The 12,880-nt window shown below is 39.0% G+C and overlaps 1 protein-coding gene across 13 annotated transcripts in view; it reads left to right on the forward strand.

Annotated features, from left to right (window-relative positions):
- The window catches only part of WNK1 (WNK lysine deficient protein kinase 1), a 167,250-nt gene that overhangs the window by 141,636 nt on the left and 12,734 nt on the right, over window positions 1-12,880 (forward strand). For all 13 annotated transcript variants that reach the window (XM_039355112.1, XM_039355024.1, XM_039355189.1 and 10 more), the window contains 5 exons: window positions 2,207-2,284; window positions 3,626-3,695; window positions 5,814-5,887; window positions 8,126-8,757; window positions 10,731-10,933. In XM_039355112.1, the coding sequence (XP_039211046.1) occupies window positions 2,207-2,284; window positions 3,626-3,695; window positions 5,814-5,887; window positions 8,126-8,757; window positions 10,731-10,933 (1,057 nt within the window). The remainder of the gene's footprint in view (window positions 1-2,206; window positions 2,285-3,625; window positions 3,696-5,813; window positions 5,888-8,125; window positions 8,758-10,730; window positions 10,934-12,880) is intronic.

Here is a 12,880-nt window from a genome sequence, read left to right on the forward strand (position 1 = left end):
ACTTAATAATAGAGAGACTTCTTATTTGAAGGTATTTTTATTTTCAGTCCCTTTCCCTCCCAATACAAAATAGCTGTTGAACTTTTCTATTAACTGATGTAAAGATATTAAGCTTTTTTTGATATCAGTGCATAGTTCCTTTTAAATGTGTTCCAAAGTTTGACATGTAATTAGTTTGTTAGAGGTATTTTTTTCTTTAAAATAATGGTACATCCAGTGAATAAAGTCCTAGTGCTTCATGTTCAGTTGGTAATGGGGACCACTTTAGGAAACAGATGAAAAATACAGTGTGTTGTTTTTGATAAATAGTCAGCCAGAAATCTTTGGGCACTTATAAGCAATGTTTTTATAGGAAATACTATTTTCAGTGTTTGCTGATCAGTGTATAATGATATGAGCCTTTTCAATTCTGTGGATCTTGATTATAGGAATTGGAAAGTTCATAGATGTGTCCACATAGTTATCCTGACAGGATACAGAAATGGTTTATCATTGCTTTCTTATTCTTTTTTATTTCCCTGTGTAATCTACAGCCCTTGTCTCCCATCCAAGAACTAACCAATCCTAACTCCACTTAGATTTGGAAGCCCAAACAAGGTTGAACATGCACTTCCATCTGCTGAAAACTGTTGTAGATACCGTATCTATATTAACTAATGCTGGAGAATACTATGTGAATATATCATTTTAGAGCTAGTGTGTCTAATATATTGGGCAAGAACTAGAGAGGGGTAAAGTTCACATTCAATAATAGAGACCAACTGAGTGGCTTTGGGCCAGCCACTTTCTGGATGCAGCCTACTTCATGGGGTTGCTGTTGTCTGACAGAAATAAGGACAATCTCTGTGGAAGTGGCTTCAGCATTTAGAAGAAAGGCAAGAGTATCTCTCTCTCTCTCTCTCTCTCTCTCTCTCTCTCTCTCTCACACACACACACACACACACACACACACACACACACACACAAATATAAAAAGCAATGTCATATATGATTATATTTTTATTGCAAGATATCTTTTTTAAAAACATCAGGGCATGTAGTCTCTTGAATTGGAAACACTGTCGTTGTGATTAAGATGTGCAATATTTGTTAAGTTAATTTTAATGCTTTGCTGCTTCATGCTAAACCAAATATATGTAATGGTTAAATCAAATCTTAAACCTATGCTGAATTTATGAGAATCGGCATTACTAAAGTCTTGCATGGGATTCTCCAAATAACTAAACCGCTAAACTCTGAATTACACAGTTTATATTTTATATTGTGTCTTTACCTAGTGTCTGTTTTTTAAAAATATTTTCAATACTATTCGTTCATAACACAATGCTAGAAGGGTTACAAAACATACAGTTGGATATGCTGGAAATCTATATGTAAACTTGATCTTGCAAATACAATAAAATATAACTTAAAAATATTAATTTGCTAATCAGACATAGTATTCTACATGGTAGTAAATGCTACCTGGATTTTGAAATTCTATCTATGCACAGTAAGGATAGAACTCTAAACAATTTGACTTAATTCTTTCTTAATAGGCCTTTGAAGGATTGAGCCCCAAGAATCAATTAAATCATTAATGTGTTTTTCAATGTGTGAAGGAAATAGATGGCATTGGTGAATTACTCTTTTTTCGATTATTGTGCTAGCAAGAATTGATACATGCACACGGGTTACCAATTTACCATTAACTACTTAATGTAACAAGCATGGGTCAAGTAGATGTGATTGTGATTTTACTTGTGCGTTTGTCACTGTGCAGATAACTTATATTTAACCCATATTTATTATGCAAAAACAAAGTTGTTGAGAAATTTCCCAATGGCAGTATGAAAAATACAAAGGAGTGGATAGGCATATTTATATCAGCTCAGAAAAAAAGAGGATCCATGAGGTTTGTATCTTGACAATCACAAGAATGTCTCAGTAGAATTGTTAGTATATACTTGTATTCTTTTTTTAATGTTGCAGTATACTTTCAGATGTTTCAAGTAAGATTGCCATGGGCAAATTGAATGTATATAAAGTTAGAGACTTCATAAAGGCCAATCTTTATATGCCAAATGCCTTGAATATGTTTGACCATAAAACTATAGTTTTGTATATATAAAGCTATGACTGCTCAGATATTTGTTGCATATTAAAAGATGCCATGTGCGTTAGGATGCTTTAGGAAACAAAGTCTAACTGATCTTCCTTCTTCTAGTCCCAACAACCTCTGGAAGATCTGGATGCCCAGTTGAGAAGAACCCTGAGTCCAGAGATGGTTACAACAACTGCATGTGTACGTTTCGACTAAAAATAACTTGAAAATATTCATTTGCTTATGAGCTGATTGCAATTCTTCAGAAAATTTTAAGAGTGCTAATCAGATTTGCTGGCTCTGTTTTGTTTGTTTCATACTCTAGAACTGCCCACAAGCCAATATGCCCAGCCTTTTGCAGCACCATTGAATTGCTCAGTATTTTTAGACTTGTTTTTTCCCCAAGGTTGGATTTTTTTTTTTCCTTCCAGTGTTGGGGATGAAAATTTTAAATGGTAAAATGTTTGCTTTAAGTGTTGCAAAAATTTAATGAAGCACTTTACAAATTCCAACTCTCCTCCATCAAAGTAAGTTGATTCTTTCCATGGGATATTTATCTCTGTACTTTCGTGGTTTGCTACACATTCCCAAAGACAAATGATGGGGATAATAGGACTCTTAAAGTCTGCTAGGCTTAAGGCACATATTTTCCATTTAATCATCCCCCATTCTGAAGCAAAAAAATGAGAAAATTTTATTGCCACTATTCCCCTTCTGATCATCACCAAGCAGGGCAGAAACAGTGGTGGATCTTTGAGGGTTTATTTTGGGTGGTTGAACCAACATGAGGTTTGCTTTTGTAGCTAATGAACACATGTAGAATGTTGAGTACATGTTTTGGTTTCTTAATGAAAGGACTGCTTTGAAATTGGTGTCACGTTGGGTATGGATGGTTATAAGATAACCATTTATAAGATGCAGACTAACAAAAAAAATTCCCACCATTTTCTTAGAATCGCAAATTGTATTGACGTATACAGGATTTTCCTTTTTCCGATAAGAAATACAGTTTCTGCCAAAGCACTGGTTACCGTTTTATTTTCTAAGGAAGCTTATATAAAATCCAAGCCAGTCTTGGAAACAAAAAGTTGCAAAGTGCTTGAGTTTTGCTTTAGAGCATATGGTAGTTTTCAGTTGTTGTTCATCTCTAATTTTAAAAATTAAAGTCAGAGGTAAGTGGAGCCTAGTCGACATCAAGAGAGGTGCCCTCAAACATCATCTTAACTTGCCTCATATCATAACTGTAGTCTAAAATGATGCAGTCCAATGCCTGTTCAGAATTCTTTCCCTGCAACAAATATGAGGGGTATGTGGGTTTTTTTTTTTACAATAACACCAACATTCTGGAACATTCAGTATGGAAATTAGCTGAACTAGTTCCTAGTGGTATCAGTCTGCTACAGTGGATATTCATAAGTGCTTTGCTTTTGTATCTGCATCTTAAGAAAAATGATGGGACATTCAAATGATGACATATTGATGATTGTCCCAACCTACAAAAGAATAAAAAGAACAAATTAATTTTTTGCTGTGTTTTCATAGTCTGTACCACCTGTGGCAACTTCAGCAGTTACTGGAATGGTGTCTACATCAGAACAACCCACAGATTCTGGTAAGGGTCTCTGTTTATAACAATTTCTGGAAACTAGAAAGCGGGCTTCTGATATTGCCAAAACAATGTTTTATTTAGAATTGCTTTGTAATACGGTTAAAAGACTTTGTAACATTATAATTTCAAAAACATTTGCTTTTAGAATTTGATGACACCATAAATGAACACAAAGTTATCTAGCTATTTAAAATGCTTGAGTGATATAGACAGAAAAAAGTGCATATATGTATAGCTAAAATGGCTGCATTGGTGCATTATTTTTCAGTTTAATGTGATTTTGTGGTTAGCAGGGTTTTTTCTTTGTTTTAATTATGTGTTTGGATTCAGTTTTGAAAAAATGTTTTGAAGGTCAAGGGATCCTAAATGCAGTAGCTGACAGAAATGCATGAAAGCAGCTGCAGAATCTTGAAAAGAGAGCTGCCTGTTTTAATAAATGACTCTTAAATGCTGCTTTCATGTTCCATGTGCTTCAAAATAACTTTTTGGAATTGAATCCAAGGGATTATTTGTCCTAATATTTCCATAATATGCTAAAACAGGGGTTCTCAGACTCTGGAGTAGCCTCTTCCTCTTTATGGAGATAGTGTTTGGTGCTTACTTGTGTCCAGTAGCCCCTTTGGGTTAATTTAGGCCAGTAGGACAGATAGTAGTTACTCCCATGTAGGGAAACATGCCAACACCATGTCAGCCTGACAGCCAGGCCCAGCCCCTAACCTGTAATGGGGGCCATGAAGTACAAGGCACAAGGCAATTCTACGCTGACTGTCTCTCCGGGTCCGAATAGAAATAGTAAATATTTTAGAAGCTGTCACGGGCATCCCTAGACCCTTTCAGCTGACATATGGCAGGGATTAGCACTTGGCATCCGCTCTCCAGGGTCCTTGGCCCAGTTTCATCCATCTCATAAGGCAGTGTTTCCCAAACTTGACAATTTTAAGGCATGTGGACTTCAACTCCCAGAATTCCACAGCCAGCAATGCTGGCTGTGGAATTCTGGGAGTTGAAGTCCACATGCCTTAAAATTGTCAAGTTTGGGAAACACTGTCATAAGGTACCGTAGGGAAAATTAATTAGCTTGAAACCCAGACCTGCACTTGGGGATAAGGTGGGCTTGAGGAGAGAGAGAAGTAACATCAGAAAGGGAAGAAGCCAATATATCATTAGGGCTCCATATCTGGGCATAGCTCCTGACTAATACGTTACGGTAGACAAGGAGAAGTCCTAGCAGGAGAGGCTCCAAGTTTCTTTGCTTTGGCCTTTCAGCGGAATATGGCTAGTAGGGAGCCCACCAGCATCTCACTTTTGTTCCAGCTGCCTCGGAAACAATAACATTCATGTCCCTTTTGAATTAGAAAGAACAACCCCCTACAATTCCAGGTTCACCGGGGTTTGCCCTGAAATGCTGCCATCATTGCTGTTTCCATTCTCTGCCCCTTCCTAAAGCAGCCATTCTCTCATATTTGTGCCTGATGCCTGGGAATTTAGGGTAGCCCCTGAAGTGACTCAGCTACCTAGCATCCCTCCTCCTCCTCCTCCAGCTGGGGTGAGCAGAGCAGAGCCAATGGGAAGGAGTATAAAGACAGCAAACAGCTGTCAGGGAAGGAGAGGCTGGATGAGGTGACATGGGAGTGGTGGCTACTGTTGCTGATAGGCAGGTGGCAAAGAAGGAAAGGCATCTAAGAGCACCATTGGTGCACATATGTAGCCCTTCCATTTGCAGTGTTACCTCTGCCAGCCTGCCTCTTTTGTCCCACCCACAGACACCATTGTTTGCAAATGCAGAACTGGACTCCTTCTCTGGCTTGTCTAGGCAGAGTAAATTCCTTAAATTCGTTCATCATCTTCCAATTCTAAACTTTTGAGGTTCCGGCAGTATTAAAAGGCGTCCACAAATAAAAGCTTGTTAGAGTTCATAATGGAACGTAGGAACATAACAAACTACTGTATGGATTCTGAACCTTGGCCCGTCACGTTCAGTAATGTCATCATTGACTGACTTAATTTGATATAATTAATATTTTCAGTTGATTTTTTTTTCCCCAGAGAATTTATTTTCCAGGGTTAAGGGATAGAGACTTATATCACATTCTCACATTCTTTTTTCATTTGGTGTTTCAGGTTCTCAGGATGCAGAGAGCTTTGCCACAAGTAGCACCTCAGGAGTTGCAGTTCTTAAGATGGGTCGTTTTCAGGTATTAGCATGGAATGTTATTACTCCTTTTTTACCAAATGGCTGTTATTAGAGCCCATCACCACTGCCAAGAAAGTTATAATTAGAAAAGCAGCCAGAAAAGGGAAAGATTTCATCCCATCCCAAACCTTGTTCCAGCCTTTAAATACCCAAGGCTTCCTGCCTACCTCAAAAACAGAAGGCTTTTTAATTTGGATATTTACTGTGAGGGCAAAGATGGCATAATTGCAGATAAATTGAAAAAGTTCAAATATTGTAACTTTATTGTAACAAAAAAGTATATATTCTGATGTACATTTGCTTGGATACTGAAGCAAACATCGGTGTTTGCTTGTTCAGTTATTTTGCTGCTTAGATGAACAGAAGAAAGACTATGTATAATTGTGTGAAAATGGTCCTGCGTCTCAACAAAATGTCAGGCAGAATGCTCTTCCTGGAATTTCCCATTAAATTTTTCCCACAATGCCAAGTTATTTTCTCATAATTTCTGTTCACCATCTTGACTTTACACTACCCTGCCCCCATTAAAGGTAGAGTTGCATAATAATTGTGGCAAAATAGATTTCTTCCTCCCAAGAACACTGGTGTAGATATAGATTTCTTTTCTGTTTCATGACTATTATGCCAAAGGTTCTTCTGACGCATTAGGACTAGCCTACTTAGTGTTAATGGGGATTTTGCTATTCTCAAATCCCATTGCTTCTGGCCATAATTTCAGCCTTTTTTCTTCAGGAATTGCTGCTTTTGCCTCAGAGCCTCTTTTTTTCCATGTTTTCTGCTGATTTGCCTTAGGTAGATAGCAATTTCCTAAATTGTTCCTCAGCTAATGTCTAGTTATTTAATTGGGTGTTAAATAAGCCATTTCACAAGACATTAAGCCCACTAAGAAACCAATATCCACACAATCTTTCAACTTGCAGTCTTCTTCCCTTTGAGCATTTTCAAACTTCATAATGATTGTGTTCACATAGTACAATAAATAGGTAAAGAGGAAGTTAACATATTGTGTAAATAAGGCAACCGAGCAGTAGTGGGATCAGAATAGGATTAATTTTAGTCCAAAAGTATTCCTAATTTAGTTAACAATATTAGCAAAAAGTAGAAACTCATGACAAGAGGAAAGAACCGCATAGACACAATCCGCTTCAAAGTCTCAGCTGCAACTAAGGCTTCGGTTAGGACATGCACCATACCTTCAGGAACGACCCAAATAGCCTCCTGAAACCCATGGGATCCATTAGTTGACTAACTGAAATCATGGATGAGGGAGGCTTTATTACAAACTGACCTGGCATTCAGTGGCAACAGCCAGAACCAGGGTCTCTGAGGGTCCATTGGTCGGGCAGTGAGCTAGAGAACAGGGAGCCAGAATATAACACCAATACCAGACACTGGAGGCACATTTCTCTAGTAAATTACCTTGTGTGAAGGGTTTCTCAAATGCATAGGAATGAAATTTTGGAGAAAATCCATAAAATTCCATCACTTTCTCTCCATGTTATTTCCCTATGAAGGTTTCTGTGATCGTTAATTCCTGGCACTTAGCCATAAATATTCCCCAGGGTAGTGGTTTACTACATGAGCATATAACTCTTCAGCCAGACATTCTGTTTCCAGAAAAAGGGAAAAGTCTTTAAAATAATATAAACATCCATTTTTAAAAAGTAAAACCCAAAAGTAAGATTTCCAAAGGAGAGCACTGAGGGGAAATAATTATTTCTGTTTCTGTTCTGAGTGGACTACAATATTAACACCACTATTGTACAAACTGGTAGTGGGAAATTGTGATCCTCCATTATCTCTTAAAACTGGCTGAGATTCATAGTTCAGAATCAGGAACAGTATCTTGCTAAACATTACAGTAACACTTAAAATAGGAAAAACAGGCCAATACCACAGCTCTGATCAGGTATTGACTGGTATTGAGGAACGATCATTTTATCAGTGAACAGTCCAGTGCAATGATTGGCTTTTTAACTAAATGTGTGTAAAGAGAAAAACATATTTAAAATTGTCATGGCTTTTTCTGTTAAGCTTTTGGCACATCTCTTAGGCCCTCTATTAATACCCCTTGTTTCTACAATTGAGACAAATTCTACTTCATTTTACTCCCTCTCCATATTTCTTTCACAACGTATAAATGTATATTGTCATCTTTTCAGTGCAGGGACCTAAAGTGCTATACGCCTTATGTGTTTCTACAATTAAACTGAGTTAATAATATCTCTGTTACAATTAGGTGTCCGTGGCTGTGGATGATCAGAAAGGCAGTGAAAGTAAACCCAAGCACTTTGAAACAAGAGCCTCGGAATCCTCATCTTTGTCTAGCAGCAGTCCAGAAAGTACTCTCGTGAAGCAAATCTTCAGTGGGACAGCAGATAATATTCCTGCTACTTCAGTGGATGCAGTGGATGGTGGAGTCCCTCCCACCGTTCATTTGCAGCCAACCAAGGTTGGACGTTTCCAGGTGACCACAACGACAGACAAAGTTGGTCGCTTTTCTGTGTCTAGAACTCAAGATGAGGTAACCTGCGTAGAGAGAGAGATTCCTGAAGTTGTCCCTTTGTCCGTGGACTCTGAGCAAGCTTCTTCTCCACTTACAACTCCTAAATCGGAATTTGCACAGAGAAGGCCATCTCTGCATCTGAATGGACCGTCATCTGACTTGGAAGCTGCTTTCCTGAGTGGTGCAGCTAAAGAGTTTGACGATGGTTTGGGGAGTCCTGATTCTCTTCATCCACCTGTTTCCAAAATCAGTCTTCCAGTCCAGAGTCTCAGCAACTCATTCAACTCTTCCTACCTGAGCAGCGATAATGAGTCAGACATAGAAGATGAAGATTTGAAGTGTGAGCTACGTCAACTGCGGGAAAAGTAAGTTTTCAGGCTGGTTTATGGTAGCTAGTGAGAAGAAATACTCCCATCTCTGAGTTGGTTTTCTTTATCCAATGCAAGAGTAAATAACTTTTAGGACTGAGCATATTTAGAATTTTGAGTCTTTGTAGTGGGCACACTCACAAAATGGCTGCCAGGGGAGACTTGCCTAATTATAAAACTTCCATGATTACCTTGGCAATTGCAAACCATTAAGCAGAAGACAAGCTGGTCTCTGGGATGCTCATTAGCAATCCCAAGAAATTTTTGCTGAAGAATTTCTCTGCAAATAAAAATGATGCAATGTCTTATTATCCTCTTCAATTTTATATTAGAGAAGTTTTAAAAAATAGTCAAGGAGGTAAGAACCTTCTGCCTATAGCTTATAGCTAAAGCTCTCCAGATTACATTTATTTTATTTGTTTGAATTATCTCTAGGCTTTTGGCCCAAGGCAAGCACTTAAAACAGTTAACAAAATTTCAAACCAAAATAAGGAACTCGCACTCGCATTCATGTCAGAAGTACTTCAGACGCTTCTGGGTTGAAAGGGTTAGCCGGGGACATCATTGGGGGTTGCCCGGTTGGGGGCTCCTTTCAATTCCCCATTAATGTGGCCCTCCCCTGAAGTGGTGCCTAACTACTTGCGATTACATGCTTTCGAACTGCTAAATCGTCAGGAGTTGGAGCACACGACGGAAACTCACCCCGTCATGCAGCAGCACTTGGGGACTTGAATGAAAATAAGAAGCTAAAGAGTTAAAATGCAAATTTAAGATCACAGTACAAAAATGCTAAGTATACATTATGTGTTTGCATGCACATGTTTTACATTTTATTCAAAAATGAATAAAACAACCATTGAAATTAAAGATAGGAAGAAATTTACAGCGATTTCAAGTTTTCCGCCCATCTAGCAACTTCTGAGTGTGCTGGAAGGACCATATGATTACTAATTCTGGGGTCCCACATCTTACATAGTGTTCAGTGAGGGAAGGATGGGCTGAAACATTAAAGCCAGAAAACAGCATGAATTTCCAAAAATCCATGGAAATAAACTAGCTAACCTAAACCAAAAGAGTTATGTAAAAAACTAAGGCCAAGGGGAAGGATGGGATGGGGGGGGGGAATCTACTTACTTCATCAACCACTCCACCGTAGAGTGCCTTCCTCAGGGCCCCCAAGCCGTTCCATGTTCCAGAAGGCCAGATGGGTAGGAGCAGTTCCTTATATTACTTACAGGTAATAGAGCAGTACAAACACATTGGTCTAGATCAGGGGTGTCAGGAAGTTTTTAAGAAGAAACTGGACAGCCATTTGTCTGAAATGGTATAGGGCAGTGGTTCTCAACCCTTTTAATGCCGTGACCCCCCCCCAACCGGTCGTAAGTCGAGGACTACTCAACCGGTCGTAAGTCGTGGACTACTCAACTGGTGCAGCACCGTTTGCAGAATGGGACTTTTGGCAGGCTCAGCAGGGCAGAGACAGCCTAGACAATTCCTATTGGCTTTTGAAAGCCAATAGAATTAGACTCTATTTAAGAGAGTCTATTCTATTGGCTTTCAAAAGCCAATAGAATAAAAGGGAGTAGCACAGCTAAGGAAAAGGGGAAAAAATGGCAGACTGCGTTGTTTGGCGACCCCCCGTGAAATGGTCGTTTGACCCCAAATGGGGTCCCGACCCACAGGTTGAAAACCACTGGTGTAGGGGTTACTTGCCTGAACAGGGGGTTGGACTTGATGATCTCCAAGGTCCCTTGCAATATTATTATTGTTGTTGTTGTTGTTATAAACTGCTGGCCTGCGGGCCAGTTGCATCATATGGAGGCTGCACCCACCCCAGCTCCAGCAATGCAAAAAAAGTCATGGTACGTCACGACACATCACGTGACGCGGCAAGTTTGACATCCATGGTCTAGATAATATTATGTAAAGGACTCACAAATAAATAAGTATACCATCTTTTCATTTGGCAGGCACCTTAAAGAGATCCAGGAACTTCAGAGTCGTCAAAAACTGGAGATTGAACTCCTTTACACAAAGTTGGGCAAAGTACCTCCACCAGTAATCATCCCTCCTGCTGCCCCTCTCTCAGGCAGGAGAAGAAGACCTACTAAAGGAAAAAGCAGCAGGTCCAGTCGCAGCAGTTCCCAGGGTAATAAGAGCCCTCAGATATTGGGTAAGCTTTCTAAAAATGTAGGAAAAGTTGTCATATTTGTTGCAGTTGATTTGGTACTGAGTTAAAGTAGTTTTCATTTTTGTATTGGTGACCTGGTTTATATCCATTTAATTTGCTACAGTTTCAATTTTGTTTCAGCCAAACCACTTTACACACACACAAACACACACACACACACACACACACACACACCAAACTTATTAATCACCCATCTCTCTAACAGAGGGGCACTTATTTTCTTACAATTGGCCACTTATTTTATCATACTTCAAGTTACTCCTTAACTTAGGTGACCTGATTATCCAGAATTCTCAGTAAAGGCCTTGCTGAAGTAGCTCAACTGTAGCTAAGTCTTCCCCTATTTGTGTCTGGATTCAGCTTTATGGCTATTTTTACAGTGATGGTTAAATCAACTCTGGTCATTAAGTGAATCATATAGCTGTTAACCAAATCATGTGATCATAAATCTAACTTATCCAATAGGCAGTTTTGCGAGGCCTACCTTAATTTACTATCACATGACCACTGGATGCTTCAACCAGTTGTAAATGTGAGCTAGTTGCCAAATCCCCAAAATGTGACCACGTAACCACAGAGTGCTACAGCAGTAATAATTTCAAGGACAAGTTGTGAGTAACTTTTTTCAAGTCCATCGTAACCTCAAACAGTTGTTAACCAATCAGTCATAAATTGAGGACTATCTGTAGGTCCTTCAATCTCACTTTTTAGGTCTTAGTTTCTACTTTGCTGATCACTTCTGTTGCTCTTATCTGAGCTTGTTCCAGTTGTTCTGAATCTTTCTTGTAATGCACACAACTGGATGCAGTGGGCTGAGTTGGAGAATAGAAAGGAATTATGATTTGGGAATTATATTTTGTTAATGCAGCTTAAAGTTGAATATCCATTTTTGTAGCCATATCATATAGCCTATTTGTAGTCAATATCCCAAATTATTTTTCACTGATACTGTTTTTTTATTTCTATTTTCTAAGGTATTATTTATTAATCTGATTTGTATCATGTACAAATATTTGACAATCAGATAGTAGGACTCCAGAGTACAATGGACTCTGGCTTGATGCTATTCCAGGTCGACTGTAATTAATATATCCCCATCCATAATTTGTTTCCTCTTGTTACTTTCTTAGGGTTTCATACTAGTTAAATTAAAAACTTCAGATTTAGAGGGAAGATTTGTTAAGGAATTCTCCCTTAACTCCCCCAGCAAATTTCTGATAAAAATAGAGTTTGGCAAAGGATTTACTGCCTGAACCAGATTACTTTATATTCTCTTTAAAGCCTCCCCATACTCAGGAGGAAATACTTGTCCAGTTACTCAAGTGGGCCCTCAACAGGTCTCAGGAAATATCCCTTCCAATCAACATCTATTATTATTATTATTATTATTAGTAGTAGTAGTAGTAATAGTAATAGTAATAGTAATAATAATAAAGTTGGAAGGGACCTTGGAGGTCATCTAGTCCAACCCCCTGCTCAGGCAGGAAACCCTATACCAGTGGTTCTCAGCCTTTTTAATGCCGCGACCCCCAACCGGTCGTAAGTCGAGGACTACTCAACCGGTCGTAAGTCGAGGACTACTCAATTGGTGCAGCACCGTTTGCAGAATGGGACTTTTGGCGGGCTCAGCAGGGCAGAGACAGCCTGGACAATTCCTATTGGCTTTTGAAAGCCAATAGAATTAGACTCTATTCAAGAGAGTTTATTCTATTGGCTTTCAAAAGCCAATAGAATAAAAGGGAGTAGCATAGCTAAGGAAAAGGGGGAAAAAATGGTGGACTGCGTTGTTTGGCGACCCCCGTGAAATGGTCATTCGACCCCAAATGGGGTCCCGACCCACAGGTTGAGAACCACTGCCCTACACCATTTCAGACAAATGGCTGTATGGCAGTATTCAAGAGATTACCTGTCAACCCTTACTATTTAATA

Source organism: Crotalus tigris, unplaced genomic scaffold, assembly GCF_016545835.1.
Source record: "Crotalus tigris isolate CLP2741 ecotype Arizona unplaced genomic scaffold, ASM1654583v1 scf7180000017541.2806704, whole genome shotgun sequence".
Classification (NCBI taxonomy): Eukaryota; Metazoa; Chordata; class Lepidosauria; order Squamata; family Viperidae; genus Crotalus; species Crotalus tigris.